Source organism: Sinohyriopsis cumingii, chromosome 13 (genome assembly GCF_028554795.1).
Source record: "Sinohyriopsis cumingii isolate HCF-2022 chromosome 13, ASM2855479v2, whole genome shotgun sequence".
NCBI lineage: Eukaryota > Metazoa > Mollusca > Bivalvia > Unionida > Unionidae > Sinohyriopsis > Sinohyriopsis cumingii.
The window spans coordinates 43,784,463-43,807,529 of NC_142973.1; the positions used below are offsets into that span (position 1 = coordinate 43,784,463).

Genomic DNA, 23,067 nt, shown 5'->3' on the forward strand with positions numbered 1-23,067 from the left:
TCTAACATTATTTTTCTTAATAGTCTTATACGGGTACTAATCGTTTTCTTTGCCTCATACTCGTGGGATAATAACGATTTAATTCTTTCTACGGCGGCAGAGAGAGGAACGAACTCCTTCACATGATCATCTTCTACGGTAGCTAGCGACTGAAACATTGCCGCCTGAATCCGTTTCATGAGCCTGTATTCAGATGATAGTGTGTGTGTCCCCTGGGTTTTACGTTCTTGTAAAATCTCAAAGTCAGAAACTATTTTTTCAGGATTAAGTTCATCAGATATATTAATTCCATCTTTTTTTAATTTTTTAATAGCAACAATTACATCATTGATATTTTCATGGTTCATTATATAATATATGAATCTTTAAAATAAAAAAAAAATATCCCTAGAACACCTATCGAGTGTATTAGCGAGTTCGTCGGGATGTTTCAGGGACAGCACAACCAAGAACTCGTAGCTTGCCACCGCAATCTACCAAGTTCATTAGGCAAATATTCCCTCTACGAGAGCCCCTAACCCGCCAAACAACGGTCTAGTGGCCCATGAGGGAGGACAGCACAATCCTCATTAAACTCGTAGCTTGCCACCGCAATCTACCAAGTTTAGAGGATATACACATAACATATAACTAACTAAGGACGGCACAATCCTCATTAAACTCGTAGCTTGCCACCGCAATCTACCAAGTTTAGAGGATATACACATAACATATAACTAACTAAGGACAGCACAGTCCTCATTAAACTCGTAGCTTGCCACCGCAATCTACCAAGTTTAGAGGATATACACATAACATATAACTAACTAAGGACAGCACAGTCCTCATTAAACTCGTAGCTTGCCACCGCAATCTACCAAGTTTAGAGGATATACATATAACATATATACAATGAAATGGATATATACAATGAAATGGTTATATACAATGAATGAAGAGCCCCTATCGAGTGTATTAGCGAGCTCAGATTATGAATGAACGGCACAAACATATAACTTAACTAAGGACAGTACAAACATGTACGCTCAGCAAAATCCCACCCACAATAATTAATCCAGTGGGTGATACGAAAATATGTATCACCCACAAGTCAATGTTGTGGGTGGGAATTTTGCTGAGCGGGGGGGGGGGGGGTTTTGCGGTTCCCCCCACTATTATAAAAATCGCAATTATGCGTACACCACCGACAAATTGTCAGCCATGGGGGTTTGATCCTGGACCGCGAGCGTCACAGTCCAATACCATACTGATTGAGCTATCAAACCTTGTTACGAACATATGTTTTGGAAGTTAATATATAGTTAGCTATATAGCTAAGGAACCAATATTTACACTAAACAGTGGTTTCTGAATAATAACAGTTTCTGTATTTATAACAGCGGTTTCTGAATAATAACAGTTTCTGAATAATAACAGTTTCTGAATAATAACAGTTTCTGTATTTATAACAGCGGTTTTCCTAAGCAGACTGAGAATCAATAACAACAGTTTCTGTATTTATAACAGCGGTTTTCCTAAGCAGACTGAGAATCAATAATAACAGTGGCATGAACACACACCTGCAGGTCGATTACCATGACAACGGTTTCTGTTCTACACACAGCTTCCTACGGATCAATAACATTGTCATGATCTCTCGTAATGTTGTATGATGGGGAAATATTTAAAAAACATAAATAATACTTCTACGAGTAATTAATTACGATATAATTAATTACGATGTAATTAGTTAAACTGACTAATTACGATCATAAAAAATCAAAAATCTACGAAGAAAACTATATATTACAAAGTAATCTCCCTTTTATATAATCAAAATTCAGTAGTGTATGGAGGACCTACTGTGACATAAATTAAAAAAATTAATTCAATGTGGTGATGATAGTTAATAATGTGGTGATGATAGTTATTGATACTGAAATGTAATTTTCTGCTTATATTTTTTCGAGAAAGTAGATCTGGTTATATTTTCTGCGACGTATTTTACCACAAGCGAGTCAATATCAAAATATGTCGCAGCCGCGTTCATAGACTGAAACATAATTTCTTTGCCGGTTTCTATGTTTGTGGAAATTACCGCCCTTCTAGAAACTGTCTTACATCTTCCCGTATTACCACATGCAGAGTTCACGCTTCGTGTGACAACACGAAGGTTGGATAAATTATTGTTTTGAGGATTTCCATCAATATGATCAATAACAAGACCGTCATTGATCATCCCATTATGACATTCATACGTAAATCTATGACACAGATAATGTTTCTTCCCAACAGTAAACATTAGATAGCCAGTATTAGAAACAACGCCAACTGGTCTCTTCAACTTGCAGTGTCTGATGATACCATTAATATTTGATTCATAGTTTGTTATGACAGGATGTGGGACAAATATATTTTGCTCCATTATAATAATATTATACGTTTAAATCATTGTTTGTCTGAAATCTTGATATATAATCCCTCACGGATTTTATAGCGTTTTCACCGCTATTATTTTTTTTGTCATAATATCTTTTAAGTTCTCTGAACCGTTTCCCGCCGCACTTCCCACATAATTCTGTCTTTCCTCGCACTCCAATACCACACCGTAGACATGGTATTGGTCCTAGACTTCCTCGTCGTATGTTTTGTGAGTGCATCCAACAAAATTCCTTTCTACAGGATTTGTTGCATCGATTTACCGAGCCAATCATCAACCATCTGCATTGGGACATTGTATATATATATATATAATTTTCTTTATTTAAATATTTGTTTTAATTATATGAACGAGTTTGAGAGATTATCCCAAACTAGGCCTGTTAAATATAAATTCAACCTTGACAGATTATCTTCTGACTTGCCAGTATGAGATCTGGTTGATCCGAAAAATAAAAGTTTGATCTCGAAAATTCACGACGCCAAGAAAGAATTTTACACGGATGGTGCATCTCATACATGGTCAACGTTCAAGATCATACGCACTGACGGAGTCAAGGAAGCTGTCACGGACGCCACAATGAACGACAAGTGAGCGGCAACTATCATTAACTACATCGCTGAATACGAGGGCAATCAAAAATATTTCTTCAGAGTAAAATTTATTGTATTAACAGAAACAGATAGTTGGATTATCCGTGACAAATATGATCCTGTCCTTGGCAATAATAAAACTATCATATTAAGTAAAAATTCCAGACCGGGTCTACTGACAGGTATTGACAAACCGTATTATGAACGAGCGTATCCTGTAACGGCGGTTATTTATGGAATCTATGAGATAAATAAAAAACCCAACGTTGATAAACTAGCGCCGATGAAATTTTCAAGGTTAAATTGTGTAGCCGAGCGAGTAATAGAACACTTTACAAACGCGATGCGTGGAAATGGATTAACCGATTTAAGGCGTGAAAAAATAAACTCGTGGGCTGATTCGGTTAAGGATACCGGTGCTACAATAAAAGATGTTGCTGAGTTAGGAAAAATATTAAAATTTCCAATAACTGTGGCGACAATAACGGGAGAAGTACTGTACCAGTCAAAATATAAATCGAAGGGAGCTCCAATAAATATTATCGATCATAACGCGCACGCATGGACTAACGCAGTAACAATATTTCCACGTGATCGAACTGTTAGATTTTACTCCCCAGATAATTCTGGGGCAGATATGTTTGATTTTATTAAAGAAATAAGTAAAACCGATCCTGTATCGGTATGGTTATTTAAAAGTAATGAGGAGGGTGAATTTGATCAGTTTGTCAAACCAAACGGTGAAATATATCGCACAGAATCCCTCCATGAAGAGATGAAAAATCTTGCGACGTTTTTACAGTGCAAGCACGTGGAAAATACTGACAAATTACTAACTAATTGTTTTACCGTTCCATCTGTTGCGGCTCATTTCGCCAGAGAACGAAATTCATGGAAACCAACACGATTTGATTTACTCGAGGACGTACGCGCAAGTTGCGTCGAATATGGACATGGCGGATTATGGAATACCAAATACAATTACAATGATGTTATTTCGGTTGATATGGTTGCATGTTATCCAGGAAGTTTTCTGGGATACGGAGATTGCTCTACGTACTTTGAAAGATTTGGTCACCCAACAAACGAGATGACGCGAGTGGCAATTAATGGACCATTACCTGATTTTGATCTGACTGGATTCGCCTGTATTGAATCGTTCGAGTTTAACGAAAATCTTCACAAGATTTGTTATGTTTGGTTTGGTAGACATTTTTGTGAAAAACGTTGGGCACCTATAGTTTTGTTGCGATATATGCTAGATTGTATGATACTGACATCGTTGGTGGTCAGTGAGGCAATTATATCATATCATGCACAGACCAAAGTTTGGTTGCCCATGTCAGATTCTGAAATTATCAGCGAGTTTAAGGATGTTTCCGAAGATGATATTCCTAATAAACTCAAAACCGCAAAAGATCTCGGTAGAAAAATTATAGGTAAATTTACTCAAGGTGGTGCATATGATTATAAAAGACATCATGCACGATTAATTTTAGATGATGCCGAGTACGATTTTATAATCGCTGACACAACAGCGAAAAATATATTTGTAAATCGAGAGAGTGTTTATTTATCCGACGGAACAAAATTAGGTACGATCGTTAGTTACATAAATGACGTATCCCCGCAATATACTCATCTAAGATCTTCCATGTTGGCTTATGTTTCTATAAATTTATTATCGATGATTAATAGATTTCCTGAGACCGCAGTCAGAGTCGCAACAGATTCGTTTTATATTTCAAGTAAATATTTAGAACCTGTTATGAAATTTACAAGTAATGATGAACGATGGGGTTCGTGGAGAATAAAAAAGGAACTATTACACAATTATGTAGAATCAGCAGATGTTCCAGTGAGAGATTTTTATCGTGAGGGTAATAAAATATCAGAAATGTCTAAAGCACCATCGTTGAGTGATCCAATAACGAGATATAAGACAGTATATCTCAATGGACCTGGTGGATGCGGCAAAACAACTCGAACGATTAATGTTTTTAGAAATTCAGATATAATCGTGCTGACACCCACACAAAGACTCGCACGTGAGATGAAACAGCGGCAAGTACAATCGTGCACGTATCATAGTTTCTTTCGGTGGCGCGGAGATACATGGACTCCTGAACGGATGGGAGAAAAATATATACCTAAAATAATTATTTGGGATGAGATATGCACGGTGTCATTGGATACATTAAAAATGTTTCTTGATTGGTTGTTGACGAAAAATACCGCCATAATAATGTGTGGTGATCATGGTCAACCGCCGCCCTTTGTTGGACCATCTCCACATGATTGGTTAAAAAATTTTGTTGATTATTACGAAGAAATAGATGATGATCATAGAGCTCTTGATGCAAATTTGAGGGAGTTTAAAAAACACTCAGAATTACCCGTACCGTTGTGTTATAGACCATCAGATACACGAAAACAGAATATTAATGTTGATATTCCAGGACCCTTGACAGAGTCAAGGAAACAGAATCTCGTATTAAATGATATTGTCGCCGTTGATATCAGTGTGGTTGAAGATGCAATAAACGCTGACAAATCTCCATGGGTGTTGGGATACGCCATGACAATCAACTCGTCTCAGGGATTAACTATTTCTGATACACGAGTCTGGATTGTAGACGATCGCATCGAGTGATCAAATTTAGTTTATTTAGCGGTATCGAGGGTCAGAAATATATCTCAATTACGTAGAATTATAATTCCTGAAATCGTTGATAAATTTAACATCATCGATGATGATATAATAAGAAAAAAATTAATCGGATACAAACAATCTGATAAAAAAATAAACGTGACTTTGATCTTGATGTTGAATTTATTATTGAGTTAAAACAGCAGCAGAACAATCATTGCACCAGTTGTAATTGTATAATGTTATGGCGGTATTCGAGTAATGATTCAAGACAATTTACCGTAGATAGAAAAGATAATAGTCGCGGTCATACACGAGAAAATACCATGCTAACCTGTCTTGAGTGTAATCGAAGTAGAGGCGCTGGCACTAGTGCTAGTTAAGTGATCGAAATCACCGGAGTGATCGCGGTGGTAGTTGTGTATCCGCGGGAATTATTTGTAGTTGTTCACGTGTAAATCCACGTTGAGGAGCGGCCGAATCTAATCTGTAGATTGCAGGTCTGGAAACGCCTACGTTTCTTCCAGTGGATCTTGTCACGGTAGATATTTTGTGTGTGGTAACACTCCAAATAGGATCAGTCGCTCTCGCTTTACCACCTTCAAGTTCACCAGGCTCATATAAATATCTGACTGTGACATCACCTAATATTTTTTGTTTTCCAGCATCTTTTCGTTGTGTTGGTATATTTTTTTTTGTGACCGCGCTAATGGGTTTCATGTTGGTTGTTCGTGTGATCTCATTATTTAATGCAGCTATCACGCCTGGTAATCTTGCCACCCATTCGCGAGATTTTTTGTCCTGAATAAATTCCCTCGCGTATTGATATCCAAATAACCGCTCAGCAAGTGTTCGATTAAATCGCTCAACAATTGCTTGATCACGGTGAATTGCAGTATGACCTCGTCGTATTTTGGTATTATGCTGTTTCATCAACGATGATACTGGACCAAGAAATTCCTTACCAGGATCAACCTGTAGTAGCTGTGGCCATCGCAGACCACCTTGTGGTCCGAGTCCTCGTTGATAAATTCGTTCAAACGCATCGGCTACTTCAGATGATGTTTTCGCTGATAGCGGCTCTGCTTCTTTATATCTACTTGCAACATCAACTACGGTTAGCGCGTACTTGTACGTTTTTCCACGCACAGTATCATGCGGTAAAAACAGAATATCAGCTTGATGAACTTCATTAGGAACACTGACATCGAAATACGCGTACTGAATTTGTTTAGGACGTGGTAGATAAATTTGCCATATTGCCTGCCTGGACAACCACGCTTTAGCAGTAGAATGTTTAACCGCTGCTGCATCAGCGAGTTTACCAATTGCTGCTTTGCCTCTCCAGTATCCTCTCGGTGAATAATAAATTGATTCCATTATTAATTACCAGCCCCAATCGCTAATTTACCTTTCATCGAGGATCTTACTAACCAATTAGCTAATGATTCTCTAATATTTTTATTTTTTATAGAATTTAATGAATGAATTAATTTTACATCTGCAATATGCCTATGTTGTAGATTTTGACTTTTATAAGCTACATCATGAGCATGACAAGCTCGATCAATAGCATTTATTGGTTCCTCGCCTGGTTTTGGTTGATCCTGATTATCGAGCCTGATATCGAGTCTGGTACCAGGACCGCAATAATTATATCCTGGTAGATGTTTTTCCCCACTGTATTTAGCCCATGGAGCACCTGGAAACTTTGACATCAAATTAGCAATATCACCACCCCGCTTATTAGGTAAAAACGAAAATTTCTTTCTACCGCATATAGAACATTTTCCACCGTACGCTATTTTTTTATTTTTTGTTATAACTGTGGCTAAATCAGTAGTTGGAGTTTTAACTCTACAGCGTAAACAATATAAATTCATGTTATAATATATATGGATATAATTGATTTCTCAGCAACTCGGCAGCGAGAGCCAGTTAAGCATCATCCTGCGCTACCGAACTCCATCAGAATGATTATCATAGGACCATCTGGATCGGGTAAGACGCAATTATTACTTAATCTGATAATGAGATGGTTGAAATGGGATAAGTTGTATTTAGTAGCACCATCCGTTGATGATCAACGATGTTATGATGTACTTAAAGATTTCAATGAAAACGCGCGATTACTGGATGAGGATAATGATGTTATAGAGTTTATAACCGATATTGATGAAGCACCATCCGTAGATTCCATAGACGGATTTATTAATAATTTAGTTGTATACGACGATGTGATGCTAGATAAACAATCAAATCCAGCCAGAATATTTTCCCGAGGTAGACACAAAAATACAGACGTGATCTATGTTACTCAACGATATACACAAATTCCGAAGGTGATCAGAGACAACTGCAACATTTTAGTTGTGTTTAATGGCGTAGACACACACACGTTGCGAAATATTCATCAAACTTGGTGTGGTGGTGACATGGATATAATTAAATTCAAAAATTTCTTCTCACGAGCGCAAGCTACTCCGCATGGATTTATAACAATAAATTTACATGATCCAAGAACAAGATATTGTGTGGGTATTGATAAAATATTTGGGTAACAGGGGTGATGATAAAATTAAATTGAATTAAACAGATATCATTAATATAATGAACACTTGTGCGTGGTTACGTCAAGGAACCACTAACAATTGTAATAAAAAATGCCGTGGAGAATATTGCAAGAAACATAATTATCTTATAAAGAAAAATCCTCATGCTGGTCCACAAAGTTGTGTTGGATGTAACAACGGCGTTAGAGGATTATATCAGATTTGTAAAAATTGCGGTGGAGATCGATACAGAAGTTTGATGATATATTATAAACACAGAAAGAACATAAATCCAAAAATAAAAAAACCACCATCAGAACTTGAATATTACTTGAAACATAGAACAAATTCCGAAGATTCAGATGAAGATTCCCATGATTCAGATGATGATTCCCAAGACTGATAGCAGCAGAGAGGGCTCGTCTACAATTCTGTTTGGGACAAACAATAATCGTAGACGTGGTAATTGACCTCTATGAGTGGTCACTATTTTTTTTTGGTAAAACACAAGGGTGACCACTCCCTTAAGTGGTCTGTTCACCCTCTCTGCTGCTAGGGGTCTTTCAGTCACTGAATTCTGTCATTGTAAATATCAGTACAGCTAACTGATCAACACATTTTTCCACAATGCAGGTGGCTGAAGCAGGACTGGCAAGTCTTTGAATTTTGCTATGCACACTCCCACCTCAGTGATTTTCTGCATCCCAGATAAAAAAACTGGTGCCCAAACATGCATAATTAAGCATTTCCAAGATCTCTGAATTATACGAGGCAGCTGTCAGCACCATTTTTATAAATATTTGGTATGATCAACTGGGGTTTGAACCTGTAACATCCCAAATCCAAGGCAGATGCTCTAACCATAGACATACAACGTAAGACACATCACCCGATGTTTTTGTTTGGGGGGTGATGATGGGTCTTACTGCCTAAAAAACAGTGCATTTTTTTCTTTTTGTTAAAGAATATTATTTAAACTTAACATGATTTTGGCATTCTCAGCTTTTATCGCTTTCCAGCCAACTGAAATGTAATCCAACGAAACTTGAAAACAGGTCCATTTCTTTTGTGAGAATATGAATTTATTGGAGAAAAGACATTAGACTAAGTAAAGTCTGACTAAAACATTATGACTTTACTTTGAAGAAAAGCATCATTATTTTAGTTGCCAGTTGTGAGAGATATTGAAATTCCTGAAAATTCTACTTTCGTTACAATGTTAGTTGACATCAAAATACGCTACACAGCACCGTTAGTTAGGCAGTAATACCCTGACACACACAATATAAATATCAGCATCGTGGGCCTTACATGTAGGACTAGAAGGTGTACATACCTGACATTAGTCCTACAATGTAAGACAGCACATGTTGTATTTGTTTAAGTGCCATGTTTTACTATCCAAATAACAGGCTTGTATAGCGTGCTCCGATGTCATTGACAGCAGAACGAGTAGTCAAAGTTTCAGGAATATCTCACACATTAGGCAGCATATATTGACGCTCTTCCAATAATTTATGTGTAATTAATATACGGTCATTATTCTGGCAGAAGGAAAATCTGACACTAGCAAATGGATGCATTTTCATGTTCCGTTGACATACATTTCAATTTGTTGCAACGAGATGGTAGGGTAAGTAAAGTCTGACAAAAACATTATAACTTTATTTTGTAGGAAAGAGTCGTTATTGTTTGCCAGCTGTGTGATATTTCTAAAACTCTGACTTTCGTTATACTGGTAGTCGACATCAAAACACGCTACACAGCGCCGTTAGTTAGGTAGTAAGAAACATCATCCCCCAGAACAAACGTATTGGGTGATATGTCTTACGCTGTAGGACTAGCCTGACATCAATTTCAAGAACACAAGCCCAAATCACATAGTTCACAAATATATCCATATTTTTAAATAGTAAACGATAATAGCTGAAAAAGTCACAGCCTTAAGTTAAGAAATTGACCAGAGGCCAACTTACGAAACTGTACCCTGCCACCCGAGATAATTTTGTTTTCCCTTCAGATTATTGCTTTTTTTTTTTCATCATCAGCCTCGCGTCGAGCACCTGTGCAAAAGCGTAAAGGAACGACAACCGTTTTCCTAAACTCGTGCAGTCCCTAATTTTCGATCCCCGGCCGAGTCCTACCAAAGACTTACAAAAATGGTACTAACAGCTAGGAATAGGACTGGTCGGCCTGGTGTCAGGATAATGTGACCGGGTGGGACATCATGCTTACATGTCTGCGGCATTATGCCCCATAGTACTAATATTAGTACCCTTACTCGTACCTCGTGGACAACCACAACAAATCAAGTTGAGGCTACGACATCGTAGCTATATGCCCCAGAACTAGACATCACTACAAACTGTTACACTGCAGACATCGCAGCAATATGACTGAAAAATTGTTAAAGCTACGTTAAAAATCCAAACCACACACACACACACATTTCTAAATAACATTCGTGATAAAATTCAGTACTCACCATTTCATGTTTTAAAGCTGTTTAATTTGTTCCCACTCTGAACCTGAAAATATTCGAGCACTCTCGGTCTTTTCTGTGAAAATATTCGAGCACTATCGGTCTTTTCTGTAGAGAAAGACCCAAAGATATAGTTTTCCCACAATTCTCCGTAACCTGGTACGAAGCATCATGGGAGGCCAAGTTGGCAGGCTAATCTTCCTTTCGTTCTGATGCTGTTGTTGTTGTTGGGTTTAACTCCATTTTTCAGCACACGATAGGCTCTACATGGCGGCCAGTAATAATGGTGGAGGAAGAACCCGGGAAAACCCCGGAAAGAACCACCGACCCACGAGAAGCTACTGGCAAGCTTTCTCACATACCCACATTGGCCGGTCGAACTCATGCAGACAGAGGTGAGATGGCAGTGTTCCGTAACGGTGAGCGCTTTAGACCACTCAGGAAGTTATATTTTTAATATACAAGGCATGTAGCATATGGCAACATTCCATGTAAAGAGCATGTCAGTCCAATGACTATCAATTTTTCCATGTTGAAAGTCCAGTTGTTAATATACTGCTAATAGCGAATAAATATCCAAAACATTCATGAAACGACTTGTCTGCTTGTTGCCTGTTTAAAAATATTTATTTTCCTTTCTTCTTTCCTGTGTGGTATAATAAAGAACTCGGCTTTACCAATCACTGCCGCCTTAATTGTCTCGGTGAATTAAAGTTTCGGGCTCGGCCAATGTGGGTATCGGAGAAAACTTGCTAGTAGCTTTCCGTAGTCGGTAATTCTTCCACCAGTTATACTGGGCGCCATGTACTGTCTACCGTGTGCTTAAAAATGGCACGACAACAACAACGATCTCTTCTTCTGCCGATCCATCGCTTGCACTTCTCCAAGTTACGTCTTGGTTTCGGGAAGGGAATAAACAGAACTCCTCCATTTTGACCATCTGGATCACAGGGGCTCGTTACAAAGAAAATCAAGGGATGGGGGGTTCTAATCTGTAATAATATAACACAAGAGAAGACACCGGTCCGCACCCCTCGGCAGTTCCAACACCGCTATTTTATCCTAATTGCGAATATCAGAATTGCAAAGCCCCCACTGACACCTCTTCACCATTATGAATCGAACAACTGCCGAACCGTCATCTTCATTTAAATTATAGACGTTTTCGCCCATACGAGCATGTACTCTGTTACCCAACCGATGCGAAATTTGTAAGTATAAACAATAGCCGGGTCGATATCGACAGACGTTACGAGTCGGACGGAAATGGAGGACCTAAACAATGCTTGGAGGCGTGTATAATAGCATTCGCTGATTGGTTAATCGAGCAGAATGATTGACAAGTGGCGATAGGCCTGTTGGCAGCAGATTGTTGGTCTGGTTCAAGTAGCTTGTTAGTCTGGTTCATCCAGTTGACTGACTTCAAATTGCGTGCTATGCAGGGAACCGGACTGAATATCTTTGGGCATTCATAATTTCTGCATCCAGACTACGGCAGGCTTGACATGGAAAACATTTGGTTTACTAGGTCTTATCATTCATCTTGCTTTACAACGGTCTAATTTCGTCATCATAGAATTTCTCAATATAAATCTGAGAAAATCTTGGGAATACATTTCAATATGCTATTGGTAATAAATATTTAGTTTTAAAACAAATATAGCAGGCTAGAGGGATTGACTGTAATGTTGTGACCGACAACATCAGAATTTCATAGCTGTGAGTTGTTCTAAATGTTTTTCACGGATATAAGTATGTATCAATTTACTGAAAATGTCATCGAATAATCATTTGAAACGGTGGCCTGGTACGTTCTTTGCTTTATCCTGTCTTGAAATTAGCGTCTCTTCAGATGAACCATTATTAAGTAGGCTACCACATAAGACGAACTCTTTTAAAAGAAAGGACAATATACTGTACTTACTGTATTCCTTGTGACGATTAAGGGTGAGCATCCCTTTCAAGCGAGCATTCAGTTAAACGAACACAAATGTGTTAGAATATAGTCAACAAAAGTACATGTACATTTGGGAGATTTATAATCATCGTTACTTAATAAAACCGTGTATATTTTTCATTGCAAGTATTACACTTGTCTTATATTTTACTTGTATTAATTTTATCATAGAATGTTTTGTTTATGACATTGGCACTGTTTTTTTTGGTTTGTTTGTTTAAAGAAAATACCAATATGAAATAAAATATTTGTCAATAAATATTATGTAATTTCTTCCTTTATAGTGTAGTGTATCAAAATCTGAACGCAGTGCGGCCGAAACAACCCGGAAGAATAGTACGTCAATGTACGACTTTCATTACAATTTTATTAAGGATGAGTGGCCTGATGCAGAGTTGCTGTTTATAGATACTGACTCGTTGATGTACAAGATAGAATCTGATGATATTTACACAGAATCTTATGAACACCGGGATCAGTTTGAGCTTTCTGATTATCCAACAAATAGCGGCCATCACCGCGATGACAATAAAAAAGTAATTGTAAAGTTTAAAGATGAAGTTTCTATGAAAATTATAATGGAATTTATTGGATTACGTAGTAAAATGTATTGCCTAAAATTGTCTGATAATAAAGTTAAAAAAAGAGTCAAGAAAATAAAAAGAAATGTGGTTGGTAAGGTAATAGGATTTGATAATTATAAGTCGGCGTTAGACGGTTTTAGTGGTCATGTTGAAATGATGGCAATAAAATCAAACTGTCACAAAATTGAGACGGATGTTATAATAAAATCTGGTCTTTGTAATTTCGATGAAAAAAAGATAATGTTCTGATGGAATTAATACATTTACGTTGGGATATAACATGTCTGATAGTGTTGATTTTAGCTAGGTGGATTTTTTTAGATTGGTTATTACAGTACATCTCCGCGATTTCATTTCAAAATAAGGATAGTAACAATTTGGTATGAAATATAATGGAAGATATTACGGTGTAAAGATACCACGTTCAATACGAAGAGAATTATTTTCCAGGGTAAGCATATAACGATTATACAGTATATCACGTACTTCAAAAATAGAAACAAGGTAAGTTGTCTCTTGTTTGTACTCATTATTCAGAATATTTTGATAAAATTTCTTTGATCACAAAAGAGCTCGTTAAAACTATTGACAATCTTTATAATCAAATATCGCAAAACAAACACACAAAAATTACAGTTGATGATGAGCTAAACAAATGTTACGTTAATAAGACAATAGTTACTCAAGGAAACTTTATCAAAATGTTAGAACGTGATTCTCTTATCAGCAGTAAAATAAATATGTACTTGCTTTGTCATGATGATGAGAGTTATGTTATTGCAAATGCTAAAACGTTAAAAATATCTCGAGAAATCTCTAGCAATTTTGTGTGAAATATCAGATATAAAAATTGATTGCAATTTTATGTGAGATATATCAGTAGTATTATAAACGAGGTGTTTCTGGATCTAACCCTATTTTGTTTGACGACGGCGACGATTCAATGGCACGTCCTCGTGTTGGTAATCGATTATGAAATAGACGCTGTTGCCTCAAAAAAGTTGTTTAAGTAGTTCTTTAGACTAACCTGGGGGGGGGGGGAAAGAATCATGTCAAGTTCAAAATAAGGTTTTGGCCCAGAACACCCCCTTTATAAGACTACTCATGCCGTTGCTGGCCAGTTTGTTATTCAAACACAAATCCATTTCGCTGAACAAGGAATGCAGGAAACTGTTGACGGGAGCTACTTTGGTATCGACTTCTGGGGCGGTGTCGTCCCTGTGGAGAACTTTTAGGTACAAGTAACTGCTATTTAGATCGATGTAATCCTCAGTATGTCCTTTGTTTTCAAATTCGATGGGAGCTGGGGCCATGAAAGAGAAGGCGGGATGAAATTCGATCCATTGGATTCTTGCATCGTCATCATTGTGGGTGGCATGGCAAACAGATCCCATTCTGACTTGAAACATTCTCAAGATTCTCCATGCATATTTTTTTCTTCTTTTTCATAATCAAAAAAGTCTAATTCTCTGACGGATCTTGTTTTCTTAGTCTTTCTCGCAACGTGTTTGCGAACTTCTCTAGAGGGGTGTCTTTCTCGTCTCTTTCTGCCTTGTCGTTGCTGTGGCGTGAAGGAAGAAGGAATGCATAGTTCAACAGCGTTCAGCGTATTTGTACGAGTTTCTCGTCGAGCCAGAATGTCTTTTCCAGTTTGAAGCAACACATTTTTGCCTGCTCTCAACAAGACTTCTTAGGGATTTTGTTTGTCGATAATAACATTTTGGGGAAATTCTTTACCTTGCGTCAAAGCGGCATCAATCCTCGCGTCACCATCGGTTTCAAGGCGGGTGCCACCCAACGAATGCATATCTTCTAAGCATATATCCTAAGCTTTGTTCTCGTTGTGCTATCGACTCCTCGGTAAATCGGATACATGACGTAAAAGTCGTTAGAGAATCGTTTTCGAAGATGTAGCTCACCATGAATTTCCCTTTTTGAGAATGGAATATTTTGTCCCTTTATCTCCTTATACAGCAAAGTTGACACTATCGAAATACGACTTACTGACGGGCAAATGGTGAGTATGTACAAATTCACGGTGAAAGTGATAGGTGTTTCCACCATCCTAGTTATTAGTCATAACAGAGTACACTTTGAAAGGAATGACTTGCAGTAACGACGCAGATGTGTACCCCACCACGTTGTACTGCACCACATTGGAGTACACAAAAATCAAATTCAATCCTTCGTTCAATTCTACAGGATGACGAAATAACTTAAAAAATCGCTTGTTGCTGGTGATACCAATGTCAGCGGAAACATGACCATTACATGATTTGATCTTCTCTCCACCCATCATGTCAAACAAACTATGATTCAAAATGATGGACTACGTTTACGTATCCTTAAATTTCACAAGCAGGCGACGAGTATTTCTGTGGTACACGATCGTGACAGTTTTGTTATTAGTTTAAATAAGGGATTTGCCAAATTGAGTGTCGAAAATGCTGGCAACCGTTAAAAGAATAGTCTGCAGGAACTGTCATCTCATAGCTGCTCAGTGGGGAATTGTGTAACGCTGAAGTTTTGTTTTCTTAAAAACCAATCGGGCAAGTAGAATATTCCTTTTAACACTTCACCGTTTATGTCTTCCGATTTATAGGCGAGGATGACTGTCACGTACTCGTCCAATGACATGAAACAATTCGGTGGTCCAGTTGGGTAAATAATCTTTCCCATCGTCAACAGCCCGGGTTTCTTGCGGACAGCAGTCGGGGACGTACAAAACAGACACTCAAGGACGTCCACTTCGTTGTCGGTAGTTACTTCTTCGGGGACGCATCCGATGCTCCGTTGGTAAGGTTGGTTGTAAGGTCTGACCAGACGCATTAAGACTTCGATGTACTTGAGAGTATGTTGATGCGTAAAATATTTCCACATGCGTTCTTTTCAGGTGCATTTAAAACGTTCAACGATGCTGACTTTGGTTTCGGGATTTTCGTCGGAGTAAAAATGGATGTCTCGATTCTTCAGTTCCTTTTGGAAAGCTTGGTTCAGAAATTCGGCGCCTTTGTCTGTTTGTCGTCGGAGAAAGTGACGACCGCTTTCTTTCAACAACAGTTTTAAGGCTCGCACTAACTAATAACTCGATTTGGAAGTCAAAGGTACGACCCAGGCAAATTTGGAAAAGATGTCGATGACACAAAATAAGTATTTGTAGCCGTGACTGTAGGTGGCCAAATGAGAGACATTGGCTTAATCGGTTTGCCATTGATGATAGATTCCCTCCACTTGGTTGCGACTTCTTGGAAAGTTTCGTAGAATGGATTTGTGTAACATGTACGTGGCTTGTTCTTGTAACCATCGATGTATTCGAGGTAAGCTTACATTTTTTAGTTGGTTTTTGGCAGCACGATACAATTTTCGGACTCCTCCGTAACCCGCAGGATGCGTAGGATTGTAGTAAACGCTACCTAAAAGATTCTACATCAGGACTTTCTCTTCACTAAGTCACCCACTGTTCACTGATGCTACTCTTGCTTTGGTGGGGTGGTTTGGATACGACTTGGCGTGTCCGACGTTCCACAGGAGTAGATGTCGAGGGTAGTGGTGGTGTTGGTGGCAGTGGGATCGCTTTTTGCCGATAAGCCTCAAGGACTAACTCATAACCCTTTAAGATGCAGCCTTTAACCGGATCATAGTCAGCACTTTGCTGTACTGATAGGGAAGCATATATTATTCGGGCATTGCCAAAATGTGCGCTCTGTAATTATAGAATAGAGTCCAATGCTCTCTTGGCCATTTCGAATTTTCAGCAATTTTTTAAAATGAGGAAAATATTTATTTATTTCTTTTTCTCTGAAAGGGGACACTAACCTAATATTCTTAGTAACATCAAAACCTGAATTTGTATGTAAAGTGGGGATATGCATTTCACTTATTAACTCTAAGTTTTTAAAATCTAAATTGAAATTCTCTTTCTTCCTTTACTTTTTGCATTTGAATTTGCATTTGTCTCTCTCACATATTTCTCCAATTGCATTTGCACTTGTTTCTTTCTCTCTTCTTTCTTCAACAGGATTTGTTTTCTTCTGTCTGTAACTGCATTTGTTTCTATCTCTCCTCTTTCTCCAGTAGCATTTTCCTCTCTCTTTTATCCTTATCTAATAGCATTTGCATGTGTTTCTCCTCTTTCTCCAATTGCATTCTCCTCTCTCTTTCCTCCTTTTATAATTGCATTTGTTTCTCCTCTTTCTCCAGTTGTATTTGGATTTGATTTTCCTCTTTATCTTTCTGAAGTTCAAGGTTTCATAACTCTAATTCCATCTTGTATTTTAATTTTAATTCCTTTAAATTTTATGTTTGAATCTGATACAAAGTTACTAATCAAAACCAAAGCACTTTATCCAAAACATTCTTTTCCACCAAATAGTGGACAAAATTATTTTTTATTTCTTGATTCGTTAAAGACGCTTTTGCCTCAGAAAGATCATATTTTCTGGCAAGCTGAAGCAATTCATCTTTTTTCAAACAGTCTAACTGCTCCTGGGTAGGATTTGAAATAAAGATCTGCATTTTTTGGTAACATTGTAAAAAGATTGTTGATTGCACTAAAGATTTCTACAATTTGAAATAATATTTGAGATTTTAAAAATTCCGAAACATAGGGAATTTAAATTTCAAAAACAAAGTATTCTGAAATATTTTAGCAAAATTCGTATCCCGGACGAGCCCCCAATTTTCTGCTACGAGTATATCCTCTTAAAATAAGTAACAGAAAAGAGTAAAGACAACAAGCTTTGTAAAATTTAACAAATAATTTATATCCCTAGACTGCAAACTGAAAAATGATATATAAAAAAGAACTTACGGTATTGCGAATTAAATCCAAAAATAATCCAAGAATTAAAGACACAAGTTCTAGAAATAAGACGTCCTGACTAAAACTCAGTTCAAGTATCGAAGAGTTTTAAAATTGAAGGCGATGACGTATCTGTTATGTCATGCGAAGTGCTGATGTGTCAACAGTCTCTTGTTGAATCACATAAATATTATTCCAGGTTTGAATTTAGTATACATTCCAATGAATGTCTTTATCCAAGAATTTTGTCAGAGCACTTTTGTATTTCCAGAGAAAATAATCACTTGAATTCAATAATTTGAAGAAAATAAAATTCAGCCCAAACTGGTCACACCATAATACTTTTTAAAGTGCCAGATGTTAAAGCACGACTGGTAAAATCCTCAACGTCACAAGATAATATATTTCTCTGCTTGACTTCAGGTAACAACTAGCATTTTCTAAAAACAACCATTGCCTAATGGAAAATAACTTTCTAGAATGATCTAATGAGCCTTGTTTATTTACAACACAATAGCCTACAAAATTCAATTATGAATCTCCAAACCACAACATGACTTGCATCAACAGACAATTTAAATGATTGGCTGACATTCGGAGATGTAAGAACCGGTGCACTCTTAAGTATGGCTTTTAACTTATCAAAAGAGTCCTGACATTTTTCAGTCCATTGAAACTTGTTTTTCTTGCTCCATAAATTTGCCGGGGGTTCAGCAATTATGGAAAAATTGAAACAGAATTTCCGATAGTATGCAGCAGTACCCCAAAATCGCATCAGTTGCTTTTTATGGATAGGCACGGGGATATCAGAGATAGCATTGACCTTAGAATATATAGGTTTAACTTGTCCATGTCCCACCATAAGTGCTAGAAATGTTACACAAGCACGGAAAAACTCACTTTTGGATAAATTAGTTGTCAAACTTGCATCAGTGAGTCTGTCAAAGAATTTCCGAATTTTCGCTAAATGTTCTTTCCATGTGTCATTGTAGATGATGACATCATCGATGTAAGCATCACAATTATCTAGACCAGATGTAATCATGTTTATTAAAAGTTGAAAAGTACTTGGTGAATCTTTCTTTCCAAACGGCATCACTTTGTATTGATAAAGTCCATCTGGAGTCATGAATGCCGAACTTTCCTTTGCGTCACTGGAATTTGCCAAAATCTTTTTAGACGGTCAAATTTGGTGACATACTTGGCATTTCCATTTTATCAATGCAATCATCGATTCTTGGTAATGGAAATTAATGTTCAAGTCACACTGTTATCTGGTTTCCGAACATGGTGAACACGGGCTACTTTTACTCGGCTCTTTAAAATCATTCTCCAGCAAATACTGAATATCCTTTTTCAAGCATTCCTGTTTGAGAGAGCTCATCGTGTACGATTGTTGATTCACAAGTGTGGAATTTACAATTTCAACGTCATGGTAGATTTTGTTTGTTCTTGTAGGAACATGTGGATATAAGAGCTCACGTTCAAGTAACAATTTAATTTAAGTTCGTTCCTTTCTTGTTGTTGCAAATGTGAAAGTTTCTGGTCCATATCATTCATAATTTCTGAATTCTGAAGATTTGTTACTTCAAAATCAATTGAGTCCAATTGCATTCCTTCGCTTAAATCTTCACTGAGTGGGACATGTAACAACTAAATTAATTACATGATTAACCCGGCTATCTCTCTCAACATACTCCTTTAACACATTTATGTGGCAAAGTTGCTTATGTTTTCGCCTCACGGGAGTATTTATGCTATAATTTAAATCATTTACTTTCTTTTCAACTGTGTAAGGACCATAATACTTGGCCTGAAGAGGATTTTGTGGTATGGACAAGAGAGCCAGAACTCTATCACCAGGCTGAAAATTCCTTTTCCTTTGTATTTGTATCATACCTTAATTTCATTTTTGACTGACTAGAGTGCAGATTAGTTCTTGCAACCCCATAAGCCTTTGACAACTTATACTTAAAATTGGAAACATAATCGAGAAGATTGATTTCGGTATCTTCATTAAAAAGAAGTTTCTCTTTTAACAACTTCAATAGTCCACGCTAAGTGTGTCAAAAAACTAGTTCAAAGGGACTGAATCCTAAAGAGTCTTGAACTGGTTCCCTAACAGCAAACAAAAGTAAACGAATGCCTTCATCCCAATCTGTACCTGTATCGAAACAATATGACGAATTATATTTTTCAAAGTTTGATGAAATCTTTCTAAGCCCCTTGGCTCTAAGGGTGATAGGCAGAAGATTTGAATTGTTGGATGCCTACCTAGTTCGTACATAATTTGCTTTAATATTCCATACATAAATTTGACCCTTGATGAGATTGGACAGATTTGGGAAGGCCAAATTCAGTATTAAAAAAACTTTATCAAAGCTTTTACTATTGTTTTAGTTTTGATATTCCTCAAAGGAACTGCGTCTGGGAATTTTGTTGACGCACACATTATGGTCAACAAGTATTGGTTACCTGACTTAGTCTTAGGTAATGGACCAACACAATCTACCATTATTCTGCGAAATGGCTCGTCAAATGCAGGGATAGGTTGCAGATGAGCCTTAGGTATCTTCTGATTGAGGTTTCTGAATGAACAAAGACTTATTTTTTTCTCTTTATCATAAACATAAAAAGAAGAGGTAATTAATCGGACATTAAAGTGGTTTGTTTTTTTTTAAAATAAAAAATGAAACAACCCCCCCCAAAGAAAACAACTACCTCCAACCCCCCACTTTTGAACATTTTGTGAAATAACTTTTCTAGCAAGAAAAACAATAAGTTAGTTGAGGAAGACTAATGAAATTTGCAAGATAAATTAATTTTCGTTTGTAATTTAACAGATTGGATATTCAGGCCATTACAGATAAAACATTTTCTTTTACACGTTTATGAACATTTTGGTCAAGGACTTTTTTTTTGATGTAAAAATGACCAGGTAGAGAAAATAAAGTTTTTCGTACGGATATATAGATGACTTTATTAGATTTTCTTGTTACTGAAATTTATCAAATTTTTTAAAACTAAATTTTGATTTTCTTTGTACTGACTTGTTTGTTCTACAGAGAGGGTTATATGTTTTACAACCCAAATGTTGAAAAAAATAACTTTACGATAACTTAAAGCTTCGAGTGACAATAGAGTACCTCACATACAAAATGGATCCAAATTAGATTGTTGTTGTATTGTTCCTGATGCTTCAGATTTCATGATACTCGGATATAGATATTGTAGATATGGGCCATTACCTTGTCCATCAATTGAGTGAAAACCCAAGGACTGGTGGTGAGTTCAAATGGGAGTGCCCTGAACTTATATATGCTGTCTTTGTAGGCATATCACAGGAATTACCTGGAAGCTAAGTGAATGGTGACGTGAAGGTATGCATTTTGTAAGTCCTCACTGACTGCATATGCTCTCTACTGGACGGCATTTAGAACCCATCGTTGTGTTTGCATCATGAATCAAGGGGTGTGAATGAAATGATTGAGAGTGCTTTGGTCTATGACAAGGCGAAGAGCACTGTTGGCCTATGGAACCAGAAAACTTCTCAAATTAAAACCCAGAGAATTTACGTTGTGAACGGTTTCTACCCCACTTTTGTGGAGAAGGGCATTGAGTAGTGGTTTCTTATGTGTTGGTGGGGACATTTATAACTGGAAGAACCTTGGACGAAAGAGGCGGTGCTATGAAGATGATTCTGCATCGCTTGGAAACCAATATTGATTCCATAGGTCATCGTGTCAAATCCTGGCCCATTTGACAGGAAAGAATTGGAACCTTCCACCCACCAGGATCAGTAATAAGGCCTGCATGGAGACAATACCATTTTTTGACAAGATGTCATGTAGAGAAACGTAGGCAGAAATTACTGTTTTCTCTCTGCCTCTTGTTCACTTTCTTCGTGAGCACTGTGCTTTGCATCATATCTAGGTTTCTCAGGAGTGCTTCCTAATGGTCTGAGCCCTTTTTGTTGATTTCTTGAAAATCCTTCTGCTGTGACTGTGATTGTGAGAGGGAAAATAGTCTCCTTGGTGGCTTGTTTGCAGATTTCATCAACCTGACCATTACAGATTATGAGTGTAGTGGGTACTCATGTTGTTGTGGTGGGTTTAATGCCATTTTCAGCAAACTATAGGCTACAGAAGACGGCCAGTATCACAGGCTGAGGATAAAGCTGGGCAAATCCCAGTCAAAACAACTAACCAACAGGAAGCTACTGGCAAGCTTTATCACATACCCACATCGGCCGATCCCAAAACTTGAACCCATGCGGACAGATGTGACATGACAGTGATTGGTAAACACTTTAGACCACTCTGCCACCCGGGGACCCTAGCTTGTCCTTAAGGTGATCTTTAAGAAAGGTGGAGATTGAGAGCACTGCATCTTGTTCCGCCAGTTGAAAGCTAGTAGCTTCTGTTACAGCAATGACCAGGGTATGTTAGGCAGCTCTGTTCAAGACTAGGGCTATTCTGGAAACATACTCCCATGCATGTCCTGTGGGATGATAAACTGTGTTCAGCCTGTTGAAAGATCGCCTTTAATACCATATCTAACGTAGAGCTCACAGTAACAATGTTGCACACTAGATGTTGCGTGTCATTAAAATAATTTCATTCCATATATAAAGAGTATGACTTAGTCATCCCCATAGCTGCAATGCCTGGGCCAACTGCTGAGATGCCCATATGGAAAACTGGAGTGTGGGTATTAGTTTGAGGGAAAGTTTCTTTGCAAGAAAAAGACTCAGTTGAAACTGGGTCCTATAACTGATGATGTAGACATCCCGAAAGGTCAGTAACTCTACCGAACTGTGGAAATAATTTGAAAGATGGTTCACTTCTTACATCACCCGGCTAACAAACTGAGTTCCTTGGTCGGTTAGTATCTCTTCAGGTATACCAACTCTGCACCAAACTCCTAACAAAGCTTCAGCCACCGTTACTGAATCAATGTTCTTTAACGCAACGGCCTCCGGGTATCGGGTAGCATAATCGACAGTCGTTAACACATAACGATTACCACT

The 23,067-nt window shown here is 37.5% G+C and overlaps 1 protein-coding gene across 1 annotated transcript in view; it reads right to left on the reverse strand.

Annotated features, from left to right (window-relative positions):
- The window catches only part of LOC149785317 (uncharacterized), a 30,308-nt gene extending 18,312 nt beyond the window's left edge, over positions 1–11,996 (reverse strand). Inside the window, exon 1 of the mRNA XM_089979212.1 lies at positions 10,700–11,996. Within this exon, the coding sequence (XP_089835338.1) occupies positions 10,700–10,702 (3 nt within the window). The 5' untranslated portion in view covers positions 10,703–11,996. The remainder of the gene's footprint in view (positions 1–10,699) is intronic.
- Between the last annotated feature and the right edge of the window lie 11,071 nt (positions 11,997–23,067).